The sequence below is a fragment of the Rhamphochromis longiceps genome, linkage group LG20 (genome assembly GCF_057381845.1).
Source record: "Rhamphochromis longiceps isolate RC_006_pf linkage group LG20, R_longiceps_female_GT1.1, whole genome shotgun sequence".
Taxonomy (NCBI): Eukaryota; Metazoa; Chordata; class Actinopteri; order Cichliformes; family Cichlidae; genus Rhamphochromis; species Rhamphochromis longiceps.
In genome coordinates this window covers 5,582,483-5,610,361 of record NC_140576.1, presented here as the reverse complement: position 1 = coordinate 5,610,361, position 27,879 = coordinate 5,582,483, and the positions used below count along the sequence as shown (strand labels likewise).

The window sequence follows — 27,879 nt, the reverse complement described above, 5'->3', positions numbered from 1 at the left end:
CTGTACCGAAGTAGCGAACAAATGTCATTGCACGTTTCAAGCCAATGGCTGTAGGTTTTTTATTGGCATTTCATTGGATCCCTCAGTGTTACTATCAAGGAAGACGCCGCTGTGCACAGCAGGGCTGACAGTTAAACCATTTACTGTCCTTTGTCCGAAATCCGCTATCCTCCAGCCACCTTCTACAGTCATGACTCAAAACCAGCTTGCATTCAACACTTTATTGACCAGGCTACGCTGCTTAAACAGTGTATGTGTGCATAATTGTTCTCTTGCTTTAGTTGTAGCTGTTCACTTGTATACATGTAGGCTCTTGCAAAGACCTTCCGTCTGCAATGTTTTCTTTTATTCTTAGTCCCGGAGATAATCGATGGGAACACACTGACAGCCACCGTGGTGGACCTCAATGCCTGGGTTGAATATGACTTTCGGGTACTGGCAAAAAACAGCGTTGGTGTCGGAGAACCCAGCCCAGTGTCCGTGAAGACCAGGACAGAGGATGCAGGTACTGCGTATTGATTTCCCTTTTTGTGCTATAACTTGCCTTTATGCGGCTTTATATATATGTGTTTTTATACTGAAATGTGATCATGGTCTGTGTTTTGTAGTTCCAGATGCAGTGCCAGGTGATGTGGGTGGAGGTGGTGGAAGCAGATATGAACTGGTTATCACGTGGGAGGTAAATCATCAGTCTTATGCTCTAGTCTGTTATTCAAAGTGCCCGGAGTCAGTGTCGTTTTCATCTTAAACGAGGTTCTAAATATTCCTCGCTAAACCAAAGCACCTGCTCTGTTTTGCTTGTGGGTGTCATAAATTTGGGGTCAATGGGAGTCTGTCGTTGCTGTAATTTCTCAAATTGCTTGCATGTAAGGCAGCAGCAGCGTATACAACAGAGAAGTAAATCTGACAGATATTCTCATTTGTGAGTCTCGGATCTGTGATGAATTACTGTTCAGACTAATCTACAATGCTCAAATATAGCAGTAAGGAGTCGAATGGAAGAATAACAGTGCTGGCATTGTACAAGTCATTACTTTCTGTGTTATCTCATCATTGGAGATTTCCCATTTCATTATATACAGAATAACTTTTCATTTTAAAAGCTGCACGGATGCTCGGTAATGAGCGCAGGTTTTTAAAATGGCATTTTTACTGCTCCTTTTATTTCATCAGGTGGGTTGCAAAAGCAATTTGTGGGTCATGCACTTTTTTTGACATTATGAGAGACGGTGGTGACTGCGTGAGCCCGGCGGTGGTGTGAACGTGAGTGGTTTGTATATGTTTTAATATCACTATAGTTTTGTGTTTCACTCTCAGCCTGTTCCCGAAGAACTACAGAATGGTGAGAGCTTTGGTTACATCATCGCTTTCCGCGCCTTCGGAGAAGCTAGCTGGACTCACGTGGCCACCTCCGCCCCTGGCGCGTCGCGCTACGTGTACCGCAACGACAGCATCGCGCCCTTCTCTCCGTTTCACGTTAAGGTTGGCACTTACAACAGCAAAGGACAGGGTCCCTTCAGCCCCGTGGTCACCATCTACTCTGCGGAGACAGGTAAAAGGGTGGACGTGAGTGGAATCTGAGCAAAGCCCCCAAAGTAGATTTTTTTTGTTTTTTTATCGGATTGGATTAAAACTGCTCGGTAGATAAAAACACACGCAGAAAAATAAATCTGCAGAAATATCTTTATATGGACGAGGTACAAAATCATGGGAACACATATATGTACGAACCAGCAGATTGCCTTCAAATATCACCGCTGTATTAAAATGCTGCGCCACAGTAAAAACTGGTTGGCATTTAGATCTGTGCTACCTCTCAGTATGCTGAAGGGTGTGGGGTGGGGGGGGTGTCTCTGTGTGTAGTGTAGTGTTAGTCAATTTACCAGCAGCACCTGTGTGTGATGATTCATCTGAGTAGAGATCAAAAGAATGCGCACAGTTATAAATGTAAAAATTGAAGAGATTTGTTCTGCTCGTTTCTGTGCTTTTGGAAGACGGCGGCACAGCTCAGTCTCCCGTTGTCTGTTTTCAGAGCCAAGTGAGAAGCCAGCGGGAGTTAGGGCCAGAAGTGTCTCAGCCTCTGAGATTGAGGTGAATTGGCAGGCTCTCTCCTTCATCCCTGAAAGGGTTCTGGGCTATGAGGTACATTTTACTCTTTTAAATGGAAATAGAAATCACACACACATTCTCACAAGCAACACGATTCAAATGCTCACCATCAACCCCTGTTGTACCTCAAAACCATCACTTCCAAACTCTGCGTCGCCATGGAAATGGCTGTTTCACTTGGCCGACTGTTATTGCCAAAATTATACAGCTCTTTGTGGCAACACAACAGGAAAACATGTCAGAGCGTTTTCAAGAGAACAAAAGAAAATTGCCTGGCCACATGCCTTTTCATGTTGCTGTCATTCATGGGATATCATGATAGCAATATTGGGCCTTGTGTCACGGCACTGGGAAATGCTACACTGGAAATGCATGGAGCACAGCAGCAACACGGGTCTAGATGTGATGTGTTTTTACTTTCCTCTGAGTAAAACATTAAACTGTTACACTTCAAACCAGGAACTGCTGATTTCATCCCTTCTTACCTTTAAAAACTAGGACACCCTGATTGCCTCGTCCACATACCTCTGATGGAATAATCAGGATGATCAAAGGGCTTTAATGAAAGATGTTGTTATTCTTTTGCTCAATAAAGTCAAAGTTGTTTCCATAACTCCATCTGCGAAAGTAGATTTCTTTTTTTACTCTTTTTTTTTTTGTTTGTTGCTGTTTATATCTGAGCTGCTTCTATGATATTAGACACTGAATAATGATGACGGAAAAGTGAATGACTGCTTAAAAAGGATTTCATTTGGGATCATTTATTTCCAGGCTAATGGTTTGGATAATAACAAAAATCTCTTACGTTTATTTTAAATACATTTTGCTGGCACTCGATCTGTAGCATAACTGTTTAAAAGCCATTTTTAATCAGGCAGCTTTCCATTAAAGAAAAAAATATTGCCACATTACAAAGCCATGAGGTATTGTTGAAACAATTAGATAGTCAAGCAACAATCAAAAGAATTGATTGGCAATTTAATATCAATGAATAGTTTCAGTCATTAAGTACAGAGGCTTTATAGTTCCCTGCTCCACACTTGGGAGTATTTGCTGCTTTTCTCTTTCTAGTGTTTGTTGGAAAAACACTTTTACACTGAATATTTTTATTATTTTTTGGCAATTAATATATGTTAATTAATCAGCGAGGAGACTAATCATTCATCTATGTTCGAATGTATGTACATTTTAAACCATTTCTAGGAGCTGTAAGGATTTGTAATGTGAGATATCAAATATCCAGCTGGAAAGGTAAAAGAAAACCGTGATCTTTCTTCAGAGAATACAATCAAAGCCTTTTATTTAAAATTCCACAGTTCTTTCAAGACATCAAATGTAGCGTATTTGCAAGCATCCTTTTATGCCACATGGGCTAGAAAGCACATAAAGAATAGATGGACACATTTTGCTCCAATCCAAAGCCTTCTATCCCGAATGACGTGCTCTCTTTCTGAAAATAGGTGGCTTACTGGGAAGATGACACTAAACCAGAGACCATGGGGAAAGTTAGAGTGCCTTGGAACCAAACCTCGGCCACAGTGAGTGGCTTGGCAGGAAATACACAGTATTTCCTAACAGTCAGCGCCTTCAATACAGCAGGCACTAGCCCATTCCTCCCTGCAATCAATGTCACCACAAAAAAGCCACGTAAGTTGCGGCACACAATACTGCTGCTCAAGGGTTTGATTTTTGTGACTACACTGCTTAGAATTCAGAGGTGGAAACAGTTAGTGGTTTAATTGAAGTCTATTCTTAGCTTTTCCAATAATGCTGGGGAAATCTAGCATGTGTTGAAACGTGTCTGCATCCAAGTCCAGTAACGCAGTGCAGCGTTACAAAAACAGAATGCATGTAAAGGATAACTATGCAAATATAATAGGCTAAATCTGAGAGATTGTATTGTTGTGAAAAAATATGGTCTTTTTCACAGGAACACATGCCAAAAAAGTTAGATCAAAAAAATTTTTGAGAACCCAGAGAAATCTTGGTGTGCAGGGGAAGAGGGCTGAAAACCAGTTTGGATAGCACCATGCTCTGCAGGCCCTCGGGTATCACTGCATTCAAAATAGACATGGTTCTTCACTGCATGCAAAAAATGCATGTCCACGTACATAGCGTGAGTAGCTTGTACTTCTCTATGAGCACTTAAATTCATCATGTAAATATTCCAGATTTAGCCACATAGACTAATTTTAATATGTGGTGCCTCCCAGGTTGATGGCATATTTTATCACATAGCAAATAATCGAGGCGCAGAGCTGTCGAGCAGTTGATTTCTATTTAATGCAAAAAATATAAAAAATATATCTTTCTTAGGACTGCCGCCTCCCTTTATTCCCAAATGCTTGCAAAGTCTTCTTAAAAGGAGATGAAGTAGCAAACGTTTCCCTGTTGCGAACCTTTAAAAACACATTAAGTTCATAATGATCGCATATTATTCAAAAACATTAAGTCATCTCATTTACCACATTTGACATAGTAGTTTCAATTTAAAGCGGAGTATGAAGATTTGTTGAGCAGTGGTTAGAGACGTGCTGGAACACAGACTAGCAACAGTTCATGTAACAAACACAGAGTCTTCATCTCAATGCCGACAATTTCAAGTCAGCAGCAGGAGGCAGATTAGCGTGCTTAACCCGAATAAAGCTGTTTTATACACCATTAGTTTGCTTTGTACAAGAGCTGAAGCAGGTCTGATTTAATGCCCTGTGAGCAAAAGTTGCCTCCAAAAACCCCCCGAAGGAATAGCCAACATGGTTTTGTTAGCCTTTAGCTTAGTCATCAGCCTGACCCGCTTATATCTTTTCTGCTTCCAAGCACACTGCTTCCACTTGACTCTGTGCAACCGGACCTTGATCTGTCAGTCCCCTGACGAGGGCCTTGTGTCCTCAGTAGTCACAATCTGCAGGGCTTTGCCTTTATTATCCTTGGCAACTTGCATTTCCCAGGAGGTGTTACCCTCTCACTGAATTTACTAACTGCCAAAATGGGCAATGTAGTCGGGGAGTGGGGATTAAACAGATGCCACCTGCCATTTAACAGATCAGTGTAGCATCAAAATGATTTTGAAGCTGCAAAGCAAATCACCTTAAAGTGAACGGGTTCCATTCTGCTTTTATCCACACTTTATTTGTACTTCCAAACTGGGCAAAGATTAGTGTCATATAATAATAGTATTTAATTCAATCTTTTTAAAGTTGTGTTATCCTTTAAGTGAAATAAAATCTTTCTTGTTCAATCTCACCAAGTTGGGGTGCTGTGTAAAATGCAAATAAAAGCAGAATGCAATGGTTAGCTAATTCCAATAAACTCATATTTAGTACAAAGCAGAACATAGAAGTCATTTCAAAAGTTTAAACTGAAAAAATATTAGCTCATTTTGAAGCAGAAATAAGTCTCAAAAAAGTTGTAACAGGGCCATGTTTACTACTGTGTAGCATCCAGTCTTCTTTTAACAGCAGTCCATAAATTTTTTGGGAGCTGAGGAGAGAAGCTGCTGGACTGATGTTGTCCTATTCTTGTCTGATATAAGATTCGTGGTGCTCAACACTTCTGGGTCTTGTTTGTCGCATATTTCATTTCCGGTTGTACTAGATGGGCACTAAACACAGCTCCATACCATCACTGATCATGCTTCTCCTTTTTAATCTAGGGACGTAGTGTCCGTGTTTTGCAGAAAGATTTTCGGGTTTCAATTTGTCTCACCACAGAACAGTTTTCCAGGGAAGATGCTTCTGGATCGTGTTCACATACAGCTTCTTTGCACGATAAAGCTTTAACCTGCACAGCAAACTGTGCTCACAGACAATTTCTGGAAGTGTTCCTGAGCCCATGCTGTGATTTCCATGACTAAATCATGCCTGATTTTAGTGCAGCGTTGCCTGAGGGCACGAAGATCACGTGCATGCAGCGTTGATTTTTGTCCTTATCCTTTGCGCACAGAGATTTCTTCAGATTCCCCGAATCTTTCATGACATCATGTACTGCAGATGATGAGATTTTCAAAGTCCTAACAATTTGACAAACATCATTCTGAAATTGTTCCACAATTTGCAGACACACTTTTTTCCCAGATCAATGAACCTCTGTCCATCTTTACTTTAGAGGAGCTCTGCCTCTTTAAAATGCTCCTTTTATACCCGGTCATGTCACTGACCTGTTGCTCATAAACCTGTTTAGTAGTTTCTTTTTAATATCACTTACTTTCCCAACTTTGATGTGATGTGTTGTTGCCATCAAATTCAAAATGAGCTATTATATTTTATGAAATATTAAAATGTCTCAGTTTAATTATCTGTTATGTTTGCCTTGTTTTATTGTGAATACACTATTGGTTTTTATTTATATTTTACACAGTGTCCCAAATTTTTGAAATTGGGATTATACACCAATGTGACACTAATGTTTCTGCAGTGATATAAAATTGTTAATAATTTTTATATCACGCAGCACCTTCCCAGCCGCCAATGAATGTGGGATGGAACCTAATGGGCTCTCAGCTGTCTGTTTACTGGGAACCTGTGGTGGCAATGGAATCAGAATCAGAAGTTTTGGGCTATCAAGTGAGTTTTACTTTCTCAGTTGCTTTCACGGGAACTTGGTACACTAGGTAACCACGAAGCTTATGCATTTGAAGTTGTTATGGTGTTAGAAAACATATTTGCAACCTTGTTTGTGTTCCCCTTTCAGCTGTCATACCATAGGCAGCGACACAAAGAGGTAATCACACTCACAACGGTCAATGCAACAGCAGAGCTGACCCTCCCTGAGGACGATGAGGAGTACATCATCTTTGTGCAGACACTGAGTGAAGGAGGATTAGGGCCGGCATCAGATCCCATACGAATCCACCAGCTAAGTAAGCTCGGTGTTCATGTTTTGTGAAGTTGCAGTGGTTAAATGGTCAAAAACGGAAGGCTGGAAGAATAATTTGAGTTTTCCCCGTGCCCTTCCTTTTAAAATATGCTGCTCTCATACTCCAGAGGAACATAGACAAATGCCAAAATTTGACATATGAATTCACTGGGACCTTTTTCTTTCTTTTTTGCCCATTTTTGTAAATAAAGTCACTTAACACTGTAAATCTGACAGGGACATTTTGTCCTCCCCTGACCCACCCTTAGTCAAGGCCCCATCCCACCTCCCCTGCGCTCTTCTGCGCTTATAGTTTGCTGAAATATGCAACACAATCCATCTCTGTCACAGACTCGCTTTGGCTAGATGCTATTGGTGTCCTGTGGGACTCCAGCGGGGGCTATTCCCCTGCCCTAAATGCTACTTTGCATTGTTGAACTTTTGTGTCGTATCCCTGAAAACAGAAAGAGGTAGAACTCAACATGGGTTTTTTTGTTAAATGGGCTCATCATTCCCGGAGGAGCAGGAAACGCGCTGTCTGGCAGAGTCATTTTTATCAAGTATATTATGTAGTGAGAAAGCAGCGATTGAAGCAAACTGCATCAGTGTTCTGGGTCCTTTACACTCACTTCCTCTAATACATTTTTTACCCATGCACTTAAAAGCCAGCACACAAATGAGTTTGCACCACATTTTAAGTAACCCCATGAAACGTCAGCATGCATATTTTATGTTTTGACAACCTAAGCGTGTTATTCTCAGCAGCTGACAGAGCAGAGAATTGAAACTTTGGGTTAGAAATGTGTGTTTCAGACGGATGTCAGCCACGGTGCTTTTACCTTGTTTTTCTTGTTTCCCAGGTATGAGCGCCCGTGGCTCCAGAGCCTGGAGTGTGGAGATCTCCCCCCTCTCCCTGTTCCTCACCATCGCAATATCCTCATTCAGGTCATCGTTGTGACACAAACAGACTCTGCTCTGTTTTTCAGCATTCACTATTGGCTCTTGTTTTGTTTTGTTTTCTTTAATTTGTGAAAGTGGTCAAGTTTTTTTCTTTTCTTGCATTTTTTTAAGGTACCGCATATTTTTCTCCCAGTGTTATTTTGCAAGTATGCAGCAGCACAAGAGAAGAGTGTGCTGTCAGACACTTAATTAACAGTAAACGCTTGCTTTTTTTTTCTTACATAAGTCTGTTTTGACATTTTTGCTGGTTGGGAACAATGCTCCATTTCTACTCTTTTTTTGACTCTAGAATGATACAGATGCCTTACTTCCATTCATGTGCCAAAGTAGTTGCAGCCTTCTCGTTGTTATTGCTAAGATAGCTACATGCTTTCCTCAACATTTTATTCCTCACTTTTCTTATCACGAAGGTCTCAGTGAACCTTGCAGAAAGCCCTGCAGAGAAGTTTATGATTGTTTGTTTGTTTCCTTGTATTTCTGAGTTTTCAGTTCTCCTCTCCAAAATCAGAAAGTAGAGACATGTTCATTCACCTGTGCCCGTGCCTTGGAGATTCTTGTATCGGCGTCACTTATAGACACTGGTTAGTGGTACTTAGCGTTTCAGAACATACTGCAGCCATCTCCATCTTTACGTGATCCTTTAAGAGTCGGTTGTGTCCCAGATGAAACTCATAAAACACCTCATAGTGCCGTTGTCCTCCATTTACCTTTTATCTTTTGATTGTGCGGAGCTGAATGTACCATGAAAGCTCCTAAAAATTTTAATGCCTCACGCTAGTTATAGTTATAGCCTGCCGAATGATGGATTTGACTTTGCTCTGCGTTCACAAATTTTACATTTGCTTGTATACAGTAGTACCGGCAGAGGTGTGTAACTGCCAATGTAATTCCGTTTTTTTGCAGCACCAGTGCTTCAGCGAACTTAAACAGCAGTCATTGAAGTCATTTATCAAAGGAAAATGACAAATGTTCACCGGCTTCAGCTTCTCAGATGTGAGACTTTGTTGTTTAAGATGTAAAACACAGCAAGGTGTACCTTTTATTATATTTCCCTCCACAGTATTCAACTTTGAATGGGATTGCAATGATCTGCCAACAAACCACTATATGAAATCAAAATTAGAGGGTGATCTAGTTACTTTTGTATCGATTTTCTAATCTCACTTTCCTGTTTTCACATAAATTTTTGAAATATGCAGTATTTCCTTTATCTCGCTAGGCTAAAGGTTTTGCCTGGACCCTGTACTACAAAGTGAGTTCAGCATACTCCGGGTATTTCTCCAGTATCAGAATTCAGCTACCCTTACGCTTGGTAAGCTGGTCATCAACTTGATAAGTCAACCCAGGGTTTGACCGGCACGTTCTCGCAAAATGATCTGCACATTTGACCAATCACAGAGAAAAGAAGATAAAACTATGCAATGGGATAAAATGAAGAGGTTAAAAATGAAACAGTCTGAAACCAACACAGCTGCTGCAGCGTGAGGAAAAGCGCTGTACAGTCGTTTAGTATTAAACGCGCTGTATGAAAGCGTGAGCGTTTAGCCTGTTTGAAGCCAGGAGTGAAAAAATGCCCACTGTGTAACTTTACTGAATTATCGATATCACAGCTCTATCGTTAAAACACAGGAGAATCTGATGGATTATAATCGAATATTCCCTTTAATTAATGTTTAAAAGACAGTTTTAGGTTTTATTCTTTCTGCTGCAGGGCTGGTGGTGTTTAACGGTCTGAGAGTTAAGAATAAATATAAAAAATAGTCAAGTAGCTCCTCTGTTTTAGGATTTTAGGATTACATATTAATGCTTTCAGAACAATAAAATTGTTGTTCAATTTATTCCTGATGCTGATCAGGGAAATTCAAAGATTTCCCTTTAGACCCTCCTGCTATCCACAGATGTGAGGGATGTTTCAGGAATCATGATGCTGTTTTTGGAGAATTGATCAATCAGTAGGAGGTGACTTCATACCTGTTGGTTGCTAAAATGGAACAAAAGCTTCTTTAGCTTCACAGCATGAGTTACTGTGACGATAAAAAGCGAACCACCTTCATAGTAAAGAAAACTCAGGGTTAACTTGAAGTTACCTGGATAGAAATCCCCTGCTTTGTAGTACAGGCCGCTGGTTACTGACCTTTGATAGCACGGAGCAAAGCAAAATGTCATTGAGTCTAATGTCACATTCAAATTGATATTTCCACGGTTGGTTAAAAGAGAAGACTGATACCACTCTCATGTTAGCACATTGACAATGGGACCAGCGCGTAAGCATAGCTTAGCAAACCGTCAGCTTGACTTTGTCCAGTATTCACAGCCAGCACCTCTAAAGCTTACTTATTTGTTTACTTCATCAGATGGGGCACGTCAGATAGTCGAAACAAACAAATTTCTCTATCTGACTAAACTGACAATATCAACAATCTCTTCACACCCACTTCACACTGATTTGCCAGCCGTGTGGAGGTGAGAAAGTAAGCTGGGTTTGAACTTCTCTGTCGCATTTTTTATTTGTTAAACACCTGGTTTTTACACTGAAACATTACCAGTACTTTCAGTTAAAGACTCAAAGTCTCTCTTGGACAATTATTGCATTTTACACCTCACTGCGGTGTCAAAGACAAATTCTTATGCTTCCGACATGGTTGAATTTGCTCTTTCCTAACAGAGCCTGGCACTGGTTCTGTTGTGAATGCACGCACAAGGGTGGTATAGCATCTCTATGATAGAGTTATATAGGTAAGGCAATACAGTTTAAAGAAATGACACAAATAATCTGAACTAAGGAGTCTCTTTGCTTGTTTGGAAGATTTCAGCTGTATTTCTCTCCTCATGTCGACTGAAAGCTCCATAGGTGAAGCTTATTTTGTCAAACCAGTTTAATGCTGATGAGCTAATTTAAAATAAAGCAGCTGCCTGGTTACCAGACACGAAGACACACCTAGTGGCCAATCACAATCCAGAACTCTCATGTCTTTAATGTATGGCATGAAAAAGAAAATCCAATATGTTTGAGCTTTGAAACAAACAAAATGAGCAATCTTTGGATGTTGCCTCGAGCTCTGAGTAAGAGGGATATACATTGTTCACAGTTTTCTGAGTGATTAATGGGAAATACAACTGACTGATTAATCAATAGCGAAAATAATCATCAGTTGCAGCCCCAGTCTACATCCATCTGGGACCACACAGCCAGTGCCAGTCAGCGTATATTCACAGCCATTGCCGTCGGGACGAGAGGTTTAAAGCGCTGCCAATTGTGCCAGTCTGATAATTGAAATCTAGCCACCAGCTTAGACATTATTTGGCTAAATGTGTGGTCAGCTGTGTTTTTAATACTCTGTGAATTTGTCCTTTGTTGTCAGTCGTATTGGTTGTTTGTTTTTTTTTTATGTGGTCCGTGTTGTCATTGTTTATTTATGTATTTCAGCGAAACCCCGCAGCTCAGGTATTCAGACCTGCTTCACTTCATCTTTCAATAGCTCTGAGATGGCAGAAGCGGATAGATCTGAAATGTGTCAGCGCAGGACACAGGGGTCTATTTAACAGTCTGACTTGATGAACGGAAAGCCTGATGTGTGCCAAGATTTAGCAGACATTAAAACATCTTAATAAATTAGAGCAGCCCTGCAGGGTTTCTGTGGGGAAAGGGCATAGGAGTAATGGTACTAATGACACTCACAGAAGGCGAATATATCAGGATTTAGGGAAGACTAAATCAGGACAATCTCATCAAGATGACACGATGAAAGGTGCGTGCGTAAATGTGTACGAGCATGATTGTGCACGGTTATTACCTTAGTCTGCCACATCATGGACAAGTGCTTTCAGACAACCATTTATCTATTTGGAGGGAGGAGGGGGGTTAAACTCATTTCTTGTGCTATGGTTCAAAGCTTTGTGCGACTGAAGCATTGCGGACATTGAACGAGAGCAAAACAAGGTCAATGTGGGAGGTAGAGATTTTTAAAAAGTGAGTTTGACTCAGGGAGGAGTTGAAATGTCTGTCCACTTAACGCAGATTCCTGGAGCGAAGGACTAAGTAAGATTTAAAAACCAGAAAGGGACCCAAATCCAAGGTCACATCAGGTGCATGTGGCAGGTAAAGCTCACATTAAATGTAAAGGTTTACTTCCCCGATGAGTGTTGAAGCTGTCTTTGAATCGTGTTTCGTTGTTTTTGTGGCTCTACGTGTGGTTAATCTGTATACATTCTTTCATCGCAGAATGACATTGTTAGACTAACAGATGTTTACACAGGAAATGCATTATTCTGGCTAATTTATTGATTATATGAACTGGAAAAAAAAGAACTTGTGTCTTTGGGTACATAGAAGCATTGCCAACCTCTGTTTTGTAACGTATCAGTACTGTGGAGATGTTTTGAGTTTGACTTTGATCTTCTTCTTCTTTTTTTTAATGTTTGATATGGTTACTGATTGGGTTTTTTCCCCCTAAAGATTCTGCACAAAGGTCAAGTGTTGTTTTTAAGAGAACAATTGAGAGCCAGAGATTTCTAAATCAAAAGTTGGTGCGCTGAGATCTCCCTTGCCTTCATAAATGATGCTGTACATAGTGTATGTATTTCGTTTGGCTTTTTTAGCAACGTCCCCGCCCTCCCCCAACCGGGAAACCAAACAGTGCTGCTTCCAATTGTAATTCTCAGTCAAACCCTGAATCTGAAAAATACATGAGCAGAGAGTAACATTTCCTAGCAGCTGCTATCACACACAGCCTTTTGGTGCAGTGACACAAACACCTACCTGTTACAAGGTAGCCGGCCAGTGCACAGTGGATAATACGAGTGGTATTATTCACGAGTACTTTTTGTCTTTTTATACCAATACAGCTTTACGGTTTTCAGAAAAGGCTAATTTGATCCTAAAATAAGTGCGAGTAGTTTCATTGGATTTCTAAGTGCGGACAGACTTTACGATTACAGCTCTGGGTTACAACGCTTGGCCTTTCTGTCGTGACTCCTCAAAATGTTCATGTCGAGGTGATCTCCGTGAGATCGTGGCAGCAGCGTTTTCACATTGAAAAGTCATCAGCTGATCTTGATATGCTGAAGCTGTGCATGTATGATATCGTTTGGTGCATTTGTGTTTTCTAAATGAGGGAGTTAATAAAAACAATTCATTGAGGGTTCCTGTCTTGGATTTTTTTTTCTGAATTATATGTGTGCTGCTGTCATTTACAGCATCAGCAGTTTTAGTGTGTTTTACTGCAGGAAGACTTTGAGTGGTGCCTTGGGGCACCGTCAAAGCTATAAAATGCATAATATTATGAAAAAGCGTATAAATGGAAGTAAATGTCAGCGGTAATGTCCTTTTCGGTGGCTAAAGAACACATCTAAAGGGTTTTTTTGTTGGTTTTTTTGCTGCATATACTAATTGTATTCTTACACTGTGTAATAACGACTGCCCTCACAGATATGAAATGCTTTGAATACTAACGTCACGCTGTATCAAAAAAAATACACAGTCTACAGCACACATCAAGCAGATGGCTTTTTTACTGTAGCCTTCACAAAGAGTACTGCCGAATTTCTTCTGGATTATTAGAGCATATATTTGCTGAACTTCAGATACCTTCCACTAAAACAACAGAATGACAGGGAAAGCTGCTGTGAAATATTGATTGAGCCCAGTGTTGCAGAGATGCTTTTAAGATAATAAGAGGGAGAGGACCCTGTGAAGAGATCAATATGAAGGGGAAGTGAAGAAAAGATAGGTTTCTCCCTACATACCACAGATCATCCGTAATGAGCTAGTGTGTCAATACTTTGGCCGGGGCTCCTCGCATACCACTGGCCACTAAAGAGCATCAGGCCACTGTAACTTGTCTGCAATTAGTGGAATTTTACACCAGACTAAGGGGAATGTATTTATGTCCGATTAGTATACTCATGGTGGTCACCTTAGCTCGAAAACTGCAAAGTGCTTCGCATTCAAATATCCCTTAGAGAGATATTGGCTGAGACATGATTGGTGTATATTGCCTCCCAATGCAGCAGATGCTGTGGCACGGTTGCTACGGATTGCAAGTGTCAATACTGCCCCCTAATGGTCCCACCATCCCAGTGCATCTGTCCAGTGTGAGGCAGTAAACTGGACATGAGGCAGTGCCTGCAGTATGACTGCACCGAACAGGTACACTGAGAACCAGAGACGGAACAGGCAGTCATATTCTGATTCATACCCAATGTTGAGTCGGTTCACAGTTTTAGAGGTAGAGGTTAACCTAGAAAATCAGTAGAATAATCCTTTAATTGTCCCACAAGGGGAAATTTGGGTGTAACAGCACCAAGAAAGACACATATACAAACAAACAGTACACAAGACACAGAACAGAAACACACAATTTTTACATATTTTACATATATGTACATAATTTTTACATATTTAAAGTATTATTGAAATAGAATTGAAGAATTAAAGTGAAGGTTATATCACAACACCAGTGTCTTCAAGGGGCTTCATATTGTAAGGTAAAGAGTCTACAATAACAGACGACCCCCTATGTTAAAGCACTTGGTGATGGTGGGAAGGAAAAACTCCCTTTCAACAGAAAGAAGCCAGCAGCAAAACCAGGCTCAGGGAGAGGCAATCATGGGGGTGATGGGAGGAAGACAGTTCAGTTTAATTTAATTCATACAGTGCCAAATCACAATAACAGTCTCTTTAAGGCTCTTTATATTGTAAGATGATGACCCTACAATAATAGAGCGAAAATCCCCAAAACAGACAATCCTTTGTGAGCAAGCACTTGGCAACAGTGGGGAGGAAAAACCACCTTTTAACAAGACGAAACCTCTGGCAGAATCAGGCTCGGGTAGGGGCAGGCATCTGCCACGATTTGTTTGGGGTGATGGGAGGAAGTCAGGAGAAAAGACACACTGTGGAGGAGAGCCAGACATTATTAATAGCTGTGGTGTATAAACACAGAGTGTGAAAATAGATGAATGAAAAAGAAACGCTTCCCAGTGCATCGTGGGAAGCCCTCAGCAGTCTAAGCCTAGTGCAGCATAATTAAAGTAAAAATATGTGTGATCGTTTGCTTCGGCTGATGGTCTGTGATACGATCCGCCTGGTAGTGGCCCTTCCACCCCACACCGTTAGGTGGTGCTGTTTGTCCCTCGGCATTCCCAGTGGCCCAGAAGAATCATCGAAGAAACGAGTTGTTTCCTGCGTTACACATGTACATAGCACCAAATTAAATGATGGCTTCTTCAAAGAAGAAAGGTTTAAAGAGCAGTGGCCCTAAGGACAGTAATTTGGACACCAACGACGAGGACAAAACCGAATTGTGCCCCGGTTTCAGAGACGTGGACGCTTTTGTTAAAGTAAGTAAACAAATCCGGAGTTCATGCTAGCAGGCAAGAAAGCAACGTGGATGCCTGATAGCTGGTTGAAAACATCCACAGCAAGCTGTTGAGACGAGGTGACTTTTATACAGGTGATTGTAAAGGTAAAGGTCGACGTTACGAGTCTGGAGTGTCTTTGCTAAATCGTTAGAAATGTGGAAGTCTGTAGTTAACAGTTATTATCATGCAGTGTTGCAAGTAACGGACGAAAAGTGATAGAAATCCAGTCCTAAAGTATCTCCTGGGACCAACCACATACTCTATTAAAGTCTTTGGTTAAATAGCCTCTGTTTATATAAAGTCAGCAGAGCCAGCAATGACAAAGTAAGAGCATTTTAAATTATTCAATAAGCACTATATCCATGCTGCTTTTCCCTGTGGATAAACCTTATTGTTCCCTCAATATGATGTAATAACAGTAACTAATAGGGAACAGCAGTGTTTCCGTGCCCTTTATTTTTAATTATAATCAATTTCAATATATTGAAAATGGCTTTAAACAGTAACTAACAGCTCAATCTTTTTCTCTACAGCATGGGTTTGGTGCTGTATTATCAGCCACCAAAGCATCTGCCGGCCTGCCTCAAGCTGGGGATGAATATGATTTCTATCGGAGCTTCCCAGGATTCCAGGAGTTCTGTGAAAGTCAAGGAGATAAGCTCCTGCACTGGTGAGAATATAGTGTGTTGTTGCATTATTTTATTTTTTAAATTCACAGATTCAACAATGCATTCAGTGAGTTGATCAGAATCACAATACTTTATGGATCCCTGGGGGAAATTATGTTGATTACAGTGCTCCAGTACAAACAGTAACAAAAACAGACAATACAAGAAGTAAGACATAGCACAATATATTCATATGTATATATTGTGTAGTCCTGACAAACTATGTTGTTGAGGTTTGAGGCAACACTACAGTTTTGCAGCAGCACACTCCACTTATAATGAAAACTGAGCTTAATGATAATCAGACCACATGAATCTCTTAAACCATATCTGTATACCAAACATATATTAACTCATTTTAAAAAGTAATTTCCATCTATACTCACTTGCCTGTAAATGTATATTACATTTCCATCATTATTTTTAAAGTGTATTTTGCAAAAGTCTCAAGCCACCCGTCATTTCATGTCAGTGCAGAAATTTACTGAAATATGCAAATGTAGATACAAATACAGTATAGAAGACAGAGACAGTTGGTACATTTCTAATGAGTTTGAAAGTCAACATTTGGTATGATCGTTTTTATCCTTCAACACAGCCTGAAATCTGTTAGGTAAGCTCTGTTATCATTTCTTTAAGTAGTCTTCGGAAATGGTTCTCCAGGCTTCTTGGAAAACATTCAGGGCTCGTCTTTGGCTGCCCTCTGTTTCATGACAGAGGATCCACCATGTTTTTCAGGTGGCTGTAGACACTCAAGGTGTAAGACCTGTTGCCACTGATTTTCAATCCAGTTCTTGTGTAATTTGTCATATCTCACCCTTACCTCCCTGTTTTCCTTAACAATGGCTTCCTGACAACCACCCTTCCACTGAGACAGTTTCTGATTACTTTAATACTCTTTACCTGTTGTACATAGTTTTTAATGCCTACCACTATTTCCTTGGGCCTCCATTTTTCCACTTTCATTTTTTTTTTAAACAACATACTCCACACCATGCCAGGGTATGCCAAATTTTCAGCTAATAGCTCAGTGGGAATCACATTGTTGGCGCAAAAATGCTATTTTTATGTCAGACATTTCGTTTCACGGGCATAAACTAGCGTTTTTCATAGATTCATCTAAAGAAATGAGACCAAAAGGATGTTTTTTAAGCAGGCTTCTAGTAGCAAAATGCCTAAAGATACAGTTGGCTGTTTGCCAAGCTATGTGTAGGCACAGCACTGGTTCATCGTTTCAGTTGGGTTTCAGCTTGCATGATTCATAGGTCAGTGTTAAGTGGCTTAAAAAATATTTCTCTGAACATGATCAGATACAAGTACTGGATTAAAAATCAGTAAAAAAAAGCAACCAGTGTCCAAAAGCCTTTGAAATACTTCGAGAAAGCCTGGAGAGCTGTTGCTCAAGAGAAAAGCACTTTAAAAAAAATAGCAAGAAGATCTGGCATCTTGGAAACGAAATACAAAAAAATGAACTCAAGACTTTTGCTCATACTCTACATGTACGTGTGATGCTTCTAGCAAACAAGATCGGTGATCGTTTGCTTCGGCTGATGGTGGGTTATAAACGTAACTGAAAGTAACACACCAGTATTAAGTTGTTATGTGTTGGGTTTGATATGTGTTTGGGATTAGTAGGATCTGTAGTATTTTACTGACTGATAGTTATTGCTTAGTCGCTCGCACTAATTAGAAATCTGCTGACATCTCAGTGTAAAAGAATGCACGAGGGCAGCTGTAGACACGATAACTGGCGCCTGATATCGGTCACGGCCACCTCAGTTCCTGCAAAACGAGCAACTCTCCCCACCTGTTTTAACCAATCAGACAGATGCACATTCTCAGATAAGACTTTGTGTAATGCCTAGATATCTCCTCTTTTTTTGGGAAATTGGCTGCTGCTAACTGCTTGCAGACTGTTTTCTGAACAGAACAGATCCATAATCATCCAGTGCTTTAATAAATACACCAAAAGATGAAGTGTATCGACTGGTGATTCCTAAAAGTGGATAAACAATTGTGCGACATATGGCACTGGGACTTCTTACACAAGTAGAGCGAAAACACAGTGATAATTATAAATAATGTGGCATAACAAAAGATCTATCAGCCTTAGTAAGCGATCAGACCCATCCAGGATGCATACGTGGCTGGCTGCCTTGTTATTAGAAACTCGTAATTGCTGGACTTCTAGATTAAAACACAAGGTAGCAGTTTTCAAACTAAACAGGGGTCAGCAAAGGTTTCCAGACGTCTCCCACGAGGCTTTAGTGCAGACGTACCCTTTGACACGCATGCAGATGAGTTGTTTTATTGAATAACTAACCTGTCACTAGCTGTGCATCAGTAATCAAAATGTAATCTTTTCACTGTGCCTCTGTGTTAGTATGAGTCAGATAATGCAGCACCATGGATGCAGATCTCACATGAGAGACCGGAACAAGCTGACAGGGCTGGAGGAGAGGTTCGACTTGGTCGTGGACTCAAATGACGTTATCCTCGAAAGAGTGGTATGACCCGCAGCTTTGGTGTCGAATGAGTTTCTACACGAAAAAGTCTTTGCAAAGTAACCCTGAGCTCTCATGTCTGATTTCCAGGGGATTCTTCTTGATGAAGCTGATGGGGTGAACAGGAGCCAGCAGCCTGTCATGCCTGCAGGGTTCCAGCCTCCAAAAGTTGTCGTTTCCAGCTGGAATCGCAAGGTTGGCTAATTAACCTCTCCGCTATTACACTGCAGATACCAGTGTCTGCTCTGGGCCGAATTCAAGAAGAAACAATATGTGCCAGACCTGGCAGCCGTTTCTTAAATCTCACGCACACACAAAAAAAAGTTTTTTGAAAGTAGTACGTTTGTTCTACACTTTTTCTAAACAATGCTTTTATGGATCAGGGTTCCAGTCCTAGCAGTCGTTCCGAGACATTTCGACTGCTCCATGCCAAGAACATCACACGACCTCAGCTGAAATTCAAGGAAAAAGTTGACAACAGCAACACGCCTTTTATACCCAAGATCTTCATCAAGCCAAATGCAGTAAAGCCACTTCCATCTTGTAAGACATGCTTTTTACTCTCATATTCTTCCTCATCCTATTGTTTTCTCGTGTTAGCTTTTGATTGCAATATAAACGCGTTGACGCAGGGATGTCAAACTCATTTTATACCACTGAAACTCTCATTTCTGTCAGTGAAAAGAAGTCTAACTATAAATGTAATGTCTTGATGCATGCTCCTAAAGGAAAAAAAAGTCTAATTTTCCAAAGCTGTCCTGTGGGTGAGCTGATTCTCACCCCCAGGCCTTATGTTTGACACTCCTGCTTTAGCGTGTCAAACTTATTACCTTTCCTGTTCTCTATCCATAGATTTTACCAACAAACAAATGCGTAAAGAGAGGCCTGAGGACCTTGATGTCCCAGCTGCCCTGGCTGACTTCATCCACCAGCAAAGAACTCAGGAACATGTTGATGACATGTAAGCATTCTACCTTGTTTAATATACACATCATATCTTGTTCCATTTTTTATTTTTATTGTGCAACTATACTTGGGATTTTGATCCATGCAGGTTTGCACACCCATACCAATATGAACTGGACCATCTTACAATACCAGAAAATCTTCTGTCTAAGCCAGAACCTCAGGTAATACACTCATGTGTAATGTGTGATTCCTGTAATATGATGCTGTCACTGTTGGTTAGGCCTCTGTCTAATCTGTGGTTTCTTTTCAGATGCACAAACCAGTAGCTGAGACAAAGTTGTCATTTGTTGATACACTGGAGGATTTGGTAGCTCTAAATGAAAAGCTGTGCAAATTGTCTGAATTTGCAGTGGACCTGGAGGTACAGAGCTCATATTCATAGTGTTGTAATGTAATGTAATGTAAAAATTTTGCATCACAAATTCATTTATTTGGACATTTTCAGACAAATTTCACTGCTCACTTTCTTCTTTGTTCTTCATCGCAGCATCATTCCTACAGAAGTTTCCTCGGCCTCACCTGTCTGATGCAGATCTCCACCAGAGAGGAGGACTTCATCATCGACACCTTGGAGCTCCGCAGCGAGATGTACATCCTGAATGAGGCATTCACTGACCCCTCCATTGTCAAGGTAATGGAGACACTCCCCAATCATTTTCCCTCTGTATCCTGCTCTGCTCTATCAACAGCAGATGAGATTACATGTCTGGTTAGATTTGGTTTGAGGTGGGCAGGTGCACAGTCGGCAGCTGTTTTTAAAATTTTAATCTCAGTTCTGAATTCGTTATAGTGCAGTGGACAGGCATGACCTGTTGTTCTGGTACATGATCAGTGCAGCAGATAACTGGGGAAAAAATGTCTAAAGTGTGAAAATGTACTTTTTTTTTGTGCTGCATACTCTGTGTTATGTCGTTCCAGCGGTCCAATGACAATTGCAGCACCAGCGTGTCATGCAGGTCAAGGGTTGCCTTTTACAGCTTTGGTAGCACTATGATGCATACAGTTAGGTTCAGCCAGTTAACATCCTTCTGGTGCCAATTTATTCCTGTGCAACTCAGTGAATTTCATGCATTCTGTTCATGAAGACTCTCTTACCCTTTGCTCAGCTCTTGTTATCAGTTTCTTTGTCTTTAAGTGTTTTTTCTTTTTAAACAGGCCCACACAAAGAGGCAGAAAAATAATGTACTGTCACACCAGCAGGCACCTTATGATCACCAGTTTGTTTGTAAAGCACCTTGAGGTGACTGCTGTAGGGACTCGGCGCTGGTTAAAAGTGCATGATTTGACACTAAGGTCATTCAAAAAGCCAAGTCCAGTTTACTGTATCTTGGGAAGAAATCATTTACCCTGTTGGGATTTATAAATAGCTTATGAGCTCTATCAATAAAGTAATCATAAATGGGTTTACATACCAGTTTTTGGTGTTTGTACCTACATGTGAATGATTTCCCTGTAATGTGAAATACATATTTAAAGAGAAGCAGTCTGGTGGTCTAACTACTTGTCTTTCTGTTTTTTAAAGCCATTACTTTCCCACATCTCAGAACTGAAAATGCACTTAAAATAGCCCCAAGGGAGTATATCTTCCTTGGGGCTATATCTCATCATCTCCTTTTTGATATTACATGGAGGCCTTTTGGGAAAAAAAGAATCTTCACCAGTGTAATGATTATAAGTTTGTAAAGTTAAAACCCCCCTGAGCCGGAATTTGTTTGAGGTGTCCTTATTATTTTCAAACACATCCGATAAAGTTGGCAAGCGTCCCGCGGTGTGTGTGGGAGCAGACATGACTCACTCACTGTAGGACACCTGTGAAAAAAGTGTGGTGCGTAGGCTTTAAACCACTGAAAGATTTGCGAAAATGATCCAAATGTTACATAGCATGTCTCCACTTTTTTTCAAAAGAAAATATATAGATATAAAATGAGTCTTAATTGTTTTTCTTTATTAAATAAGCTGGTTCTGCACCGGTGAGGTTTCAACACTTCATGTTTTTTGTTCGTAGGTTTTTCACGGTGCAGATTCTGACATTGAATGGCTCCAGAGGGACTTTGGCTTGTATGTTGTCAACCTTTTTGACACACATCAGGCAAGCCGGGCTCTCAACCTGGCCAGGCATTCCCTCGACCACTTGCTAAAACACTTCTGCAACGTGGACTCTGACAAACGTTACCAGCTGGCTGACTGGAGGGTTCGGTATGGTGACTCCTGGTTATTGAATGCATAGTTTTATACTTTTCACTTAGCTTCAAGCGTTGTATGGTTGTTTTGGGGGAATTAAATATAGTCCACATTTGTCCACATAGCCCCTTGCCAGATGAGATGGTGCAGTATGCCCGGACAGACACCCACTACCTTCTTTATATCTACGACTGCGTGAGGGTACAGCTTCTCGACTTCAACCACGGACAGCCTGGTTTGCTGCAGAGTGTCTGGAACAAGAGCAGCAGCATTTCCCTCAAGGTGTGCACTTCATACACCATGAAGATTAAAGTGACACTTCCTTAATAGTCTTGTTCAATTCTAATAGTTCCATTGGAGTCTTTAATGCTTCCATAATTTTTACATTTCCACACCATGACCTCTCAAGATTTTCTGACATTTGTCACGATTCGCCATGTGCCCCCCCTCTCTTCCCAAACAGAAATATGTGAAGCCTATCTACACAGAAGAGTCATATTTGGAGCTGCAGAGGAAGCAGAAAAAGTCTTTTAACACCCAGCAGCTCACTGCCTTCAGACTGCTGTTTGCCTGGAGGGACAAACTGGCCAGGCAGGAAGATGAAAGCACCGGGTAGGCTGCCTGGAAATGGATGGAATTTGCTGGAGCTTTTTTTTCCCTCTCTCTAGCTTATCCTTCCTGTCCAGCTACATATTACAGTCCAAATGATTTAGGGTTTGGAAGTCGTAACATGTTTTAATCCAGTGTTACCTGTGTGTTTAGATACGTCCTGCCCACTCACATGATGATCAAAATATCTGAGGAGTTGCCAAGGTAAGTTGACTATATTTCTCTTCTCTTTCCTCTTTTTTTTTTTTCTCCTTTTTCTTTTTTCCGGTTCTTGTTGTTTTCACTGTGGAGTAGATGAATTTAATGTTTTTATTCATAACCTCCAGCTCAGTATTTTGTCTTTACCTACTCAGGGAGCCTCAGGGCATCATTGCCTGCTGTAACCCCGTGCCCCCACTGGTGAGGCAGTACAACAATGAGCTCCATTTGTTAGTGCAGCAGGCCAGGGAAATGCCCCTCCTTAAGGTGAGGAAAGATGAGTGGCAGCAGGGGGGGATGTTTTGGGGGTTTTTTCTCCCCTCTTGGTATTATAAGTTCAATGTTTGAGATGTCACTGATGATTTGAGGGACCAGGATCAGTCAAATATTGCAATATCTTTTGCATTTCACACAGGCTGAGATTGCTGCACAGAAGAAGAAAGGACTCACGCCCATTAAAAAGGTTTGCTTAAATTCCAGTTGATTTTGGAGGTTGAATGACTGCAGGGGAAATGAATGTGGTTTTATATCATTTTCCAGCCTGAGGTCCCGTTGTTTGGTCCCCATGATACATCCAGGGTTTCCGAGAGCGACCCCCCTCAAATTTCTGCTGATGGTAAGCTTCATGCTCGTGTGTGCTTTGCATCGCTCAAACGATAGCAGATTTCAGCCCATTAGGCTTTGTATTGATGCATCCATTAATTTATTTTTTCAGATCTGCCAGTTAAGCAGGGGATGCTGTTCTCAGAGGATGAGGACGTAGATGTACAGAAAGAAAGCGGTCTCGTGGCATCAGCTAAAATCACACTGTTTGAGGTGGAGATTAACATTTAGTTTATTCAGAGTGAGATGATTTGTGTGTAACTGTGGTGCGAAATGTGAGATCTCTGCTCTTTGTTAAAGGAGGTGGAAATAAAGGATGACCAGGAGTCAAGCTCAGCGGCTCAGATGAAAGCCAGACGTATTATTGAGTCCTTTGAAAACCCCTTTAGAATGGTAAGAGGCAGGCAGTGATTTACCCTCAGTGCTGGTTGTGTGCCACCGAACTTGAGGTTCAGTATTCATTTGTCTTCCTTTTGGGATTTCAGTATTTACCCTCCACTGATGTGCACGTCAACAAAAATGCCAAGTTTGACCCGTCTTCAAAAATATTCGAGGTAATCAAAGAGCTCTATTCACCGATCCATATCCTGTTTTTTTTTTTTTGTTTTTTTTTCGTTTTTTTCGTTTTTTCGTTTCTTTTTTTTCTTCTTCATCTTTTTTTTAATTTTTTTTTTTTTTAAAACCTCGTCCCTGTTTGAACATTCACAGCTACAAACTTCTCACCTTGACAGATCAGTAAAAGGTGGAAACTACAGAGTGTTGAACAGCAACAGACTGAATTAGAGGCCAAGAAGAAAGCCAAGCAGGAAGCCAAAGAAATGGCAAAAAAGCAGACGGGTAACAGGGTTAATTTACTCTAAATTGATCATTTTCTTTCACCCATAATTCATGTTCCTCATTGTTTTTAATGTTGACTTCCATAGAGGAAAGGACAAAGGCTAAACAGAGTTATCAGGAGTCTCTCAAGAACGTCGCCACAGTTCGCCAGCAAGTAGCAGTGAGTCACTCACTTTCTGTTCCTGCCATTTTCTCTTTTCAACTTTAGATGGGCTTCGGTGTCCCTGTGGCGTGAGAGTTATACTCACTCAAGAACATGTTAAAGCCTCTACATTAATGGCCAGTTTAACCCTCTGCTCTGCCCCCCATTTTCTGATGATGCCTTTGGTTTTTCTGCACATAAATAAAGTGACTCATAAGCGAGTAAAGCACTTTTACCAGTCTGCAGCACTGGCATTGAAGTGGCCTTTTAATATTTATGTCTGTCACATGATGTGTCTGGGGAAACAGAATCCGCAGCGGGGGACTAGAGCATTAAGAGACTCATCCTTTACTTATCACGTGATATTTATTTATTTTTTTCTCCCCTGGAGAGCGACAATAGCTCCTTTCTGCCCAAAAGCCCATCTACTGGGATTACTGCTTTACACCCACCTGGTTACTCATGCACAGTCTTTCCACCATAGTGCTTCCTTCTTCTTTTTTAAATACTCTGTCCCCTCTACCTTTCACCATCTGAGGCTTTGCCATCATTTGTTTGAGTGAACACTAATGGCGTGCACCAGACTAATCCTCTGTGTGATGACTGTTTCAGTGAAAACTTGGTTTTAAGGCACTCCCTGCTGAATTGGCACCCTCATATAAGCACGTTGGCACCATCTGGTGGCGTGCATCGTAGTCGGAGATGTTGGCAGCAACGCTTGAAAGTAACAGTCGTCAACTTGCCAACTTCAGCAGAACATTGGCAGTTTCGGCTAACTGTCAGTTTCAGCTGGCACTTGGGCAATGAAGTTTTCTTGTCTAATTACTAATTATTTGAAAGAAAGCTCAGTGATTTTTGGAAGCTCCTGCTGCTCTGATATAAATAATATTACAAAAGGGTTGTGCAGTGATTTGGTTGTTCACCAACAGTGGCATGAGAAAAATACAACTTGCTAGTGAGCAAAATGAAATGAGCTGAATAGACTAATTTGCTTGGGAAATAAAATATGCAAATTAACAGTTTAGCTTAAGGAAGCACTGCTGTGGCATTTTCAATGTAAACAGAAATGTGTGTTTTAGGTTATAAGGTAATTATTCACAATAATGTTTTCACTTTGTAAGCTTTAAATCCAGGTGTCCTGCTTCTTTGGAGTGAAAACAACGTATAATCTTCGTTGTAACATTATGTAATTCTCCAATCTTGATACAGCTGACTCGTAACAAGCAAACTGTCAGAAGACAGATTCTATGTAGGCTTGTATACACCATAAATATATACATTCACCAGGTACTACATTATGTACACCTTCCTAGCCCCCTTTTGCCTTCAGAACTGCCTCAACTCTTTTGTTATCCACCTTTTATTCAACAAGGTGCTGGAAATATTCCTCTTAGATTTTGGTGGCACAGCATAAATGCAGCTCAGCAGAGCGTTTAGAGCATGTTGCACTGTGAAGCTCGTGTTCCACCACATCCCAAAAGGATGTCATGTTGAACATCTGAGCTTTGTGACGTGCTGTGTTGTCCTGCTGTAAGCAGAAGAGAGTACAGTACGGTGATAAAGAGGTGGAGATAGTCAGCAGCAGTACTCAGGCTGTGGCATTTCAACCATGCTCAGCTGGTACTCCTCGTTTTCTTTCAGCTCCTCCCTTTAGTGGTTGTCACAGAGGATCTTCTGCACAGCCTTATCCCTAGCACCGTATCACCTTATCCCTAGCATCTTCCTCTTTCACACAAAGAAGTGTACTCCATAGTGCCAATCCATGGTGGCAAATGGGGAGGGTTGTGTCAGGAAGCATCCAGAATAAAATCTTGGCCAAATTAAATATGCGGATCATCAAGACAAGTGTGCCAAGAAAATGTTCCTCACACCATTCCTCCATCAGAAGCCTGAAATGTTCATACAAAGGATGTGTGCTTTCATGTTGCTTACACCAAATTCTGACCCTACCATCTTAATGTCGAGGCAGAAATGAAGACCAGGCAGTCTTATTCTAATCTCCTGTTGTCCAGTTTTGGTGAGCCTCAGTGAATTGTAGCCAGTTTGCTGGTCTTCTGCTACTGAAGACCATCTGCCTAAAGATTCAACATACTGTGCTTTCAGAGATGCTCTTCTTTTGGTTGTAGCAAGTGGGGGGTTTTTTTGTTTCTTTGGACTTTCTGTCAGCTCAAAGCAGTCTGGTCATTGGATATTTTTGCATAATTTGACCGTTCTCTATGAAATGTTTAAACAGCAAAACATTGAACTAAAAATCATCAGATATAGAATAAGGGGTCACATGCATTCAAGACTGGGGATAAACTCTAACTAGTTTGACAGTGTCTACATTTACAGAGGTGCTCATTAAAGTGATCATTCTTTGTATTTTACTGAATGCAGTGTTACTGACCTATTTAATTAGGAATCATCAAACGCCGGCGGAAAGAAAAGAGAGCGAGTCGACAGTGAGGTTGGAGACTTGACTCCCAAACCAAGCAAGAAGTTAATGAAATCTGCAGAGAAACCCCAGAAGACAGAAGTAACTCCTCAAGACAGCTTCAAGCCCTTTGACTACAGTCAGTCAGACCTCAAAGTCTTTGCTGGTACGCATATCATTTTTTTATTACACTGGGTGAAACCACGGCTTATTTTTCATTCATTTGCAGTTGTTTTAAAATCTAAAAAAAACCCATTTAAATTCTGTGCACTCTCTTTTCTTCTACAGGTAACACATCAAAGGATAACACACAGTTTGATCCAAACCGGCAAGCCCACGATTTTAAGAGAAAAGTATGGCTCTGTTAAAATAATTTATTAACCGAACTACATGTAAATATATTCATGTTTAATAATGAATTGCTACATTTTGTGTAACAGAAAACTCCTAAGGGACAGAAAAACAACACTGGTGCTGGAAACCGAAGTATGTCGTACCTGCCTGGAAAATCGGATCGGTAAATATATTCAGCGTACAGAGGTTTTTCTGGCCTTGCTAATTCAAACTCACAGAATATTAACCACTCTGTCCTTTTCTTCCCCCTTACAGAGGATTCCGGCATAACTGGCCCAAAAGATAGGCTGTCTTTGATGCCATTTTCTGTCTCCATTTTAAAACCTTTTCACCCTGCAGAAACAGTGTTTGTCTTTTTTTGTCCTTGTTGTGCAGCCAAGTAAAATCCAGGATTTCAGAATTTAATGAATTTTGAATCAAAAAGTGTCTTTTTCTATCTGCGCACACTTCCTAAATAAAGATTGTTTTAGAAGTAAACCCTGCCTTATTTTTTTATTTGTGCAACAGTATTATGTAGAATTATCACTACCAACTCAGATATTAAAATAATAGTTAATAAATAGTTAATAAAATTGGTCATTATCCTTCTTAGCTTGTGTGAACTATGCTGCATGTGTTCTTTGAAGCACTAGTGTCAGCATCAATCTAGAGCTTTACTTCAAAAGTTCCCGAGCTTAGCTTCTTTATTAGATTTGATTTTACAAGTGTACAGTCTGCTGCAGTGATGCGGACGCTGCACCAGTCCATCATGGTGAAGAGGGAGCTGAGTGTAAAAGCAAAGCTCTCAATTTACCGGTCGATCTACGTCCCTACCCTCACCTATGGCCACGAGCTGTGGGTAGTGACCGAAAGAACGAGATCGCGGATACAAGCGGCAGAAATGAGCTTCCTCCGAAGGGTGGCTGGCCTCTCTCTTAGAGATAGGGTGAGAAGTTCGGCCATCCGGGAGGGGCTCAGAGTAGAGCCGCTGCTGCTCCACATCGAAAGGAGCCAGCTGAGGTGGTTCGGGCATCTGACAAGGATGCCTCCTGGGCGCCTCCTGGGTGAGGTGTTCCGGGCATGTCCCACCGGGAGGAGGCCCTGGGGCAGTCCCAGGACACGCTGGAGAGATTA

General features: G+C 40.9%; 2 protein-coding genes across 2 annotated transcripts in view; both read left to right on the top strand.

Moving 5' to 3' along the window:
* cntn3a.2 (contactin 3a, tandem duplicate 2) overlaps positions 1–8,427 on the top strand; it is a 41,051-nt gene extending 32,624 nt beyond the window's left edge. Inside the window, exons 16-23 of the mRNA XM_085393218.1 lie at positions 356–505; positions 609–679; positions 1,318–1,552; positions 2,033–2,142; positions 3,570–3,756; positions 6,559–6,671; positions 6,799–6,967; positions 7,824–8,427. Coding sequence (XP_085249344.1) covers positions 356–505; positions 609–679; positions 1,318–1,552; positions 2,033–2,142; positions 3,570–3,756; positions 6,559–6,671; positions 6,799–6,967; positions 7,824–7,921 — 1,133 coding nt within the window. The 3' untranslated portion in view covers positions 7,922–8,427. The remainder of the gene's footprint in view (positions 1–355; positions 506–608; positions 680–1,317; positions 1,553–2,032; positions 2,143–3,569; positions 3,757–6,558; positions 6,672–6,798; positions 6,968–7,823) is intronic.
* A 6,650-nt stretch (positions 8,428–15,077) lies between these two features.
* Positions 15,078–27,244, top strand: exosc10 (exosome component 10). The gene is made up of 25 exons (XM_085392685.1): positions 15,078–15,264; positions 15,819–15,955; positions 18,337–18,460; positions 18,548–18,652; positions 18,841–19,000; positions 19,310–19,418; positions 19,512–19,587; positions 19,677–19,787; positions 19,914–20,057; positions 21,432–21,622; positions 21,733–21,889; positions 22,071–22,219; positions 22,370–22,420; positions 22,570–22,681; positions 22,830–22,877; positions 22,955–23,030; positions 23,130–23,230; positions 23,318–23,410; positions 23,503–23,571; positions 23,749–23,854; positions 23,941–24,014; positions 26,398–26,578; positions 26,701–26,765; positions 26,853–26,929; positions 27,022–27,244. The coding sequence occupies exons 1-25, from the start codon at positions 15,139–15,141 to the stop codon at positions 27,050–27,052; spliced, it is 2,673 nt and encodes an 890-aa protein (XP_085248811.1). The 5' UTR covers positions 15,078–15,138; the 3' UTR covers positions 27,053–27,244.
* The last annotated feature ends 635 nt before the right edge of the window (positions 27,245–27,879 follow it).

Bases quoted from the DNA above. Each gene is read 5' to 3' on its own strand.
- exosc10 (XM_085392685.1), top strand. From the start codon at position 15,139: ATGATGGCTTCTTCAAAGAAGAAAGGTTTAAAGAGCAGTGGCCCTAAG. The intron at 18,653-18,840 runs GTTGGCTAATTA...TTTATGGATCAG, and splicing joins TTTCCAGCTGGAATCGCAAG to GGTTCCAGTCCTAGCAGTCG. The intron at 24,015-26,397 runs GTGAGTCACTCA...CTATTTAATTAG, and splicing joins CAGTTCGCCAGCAAGTAGCA to GAATCATCAAACGCCGGCGG.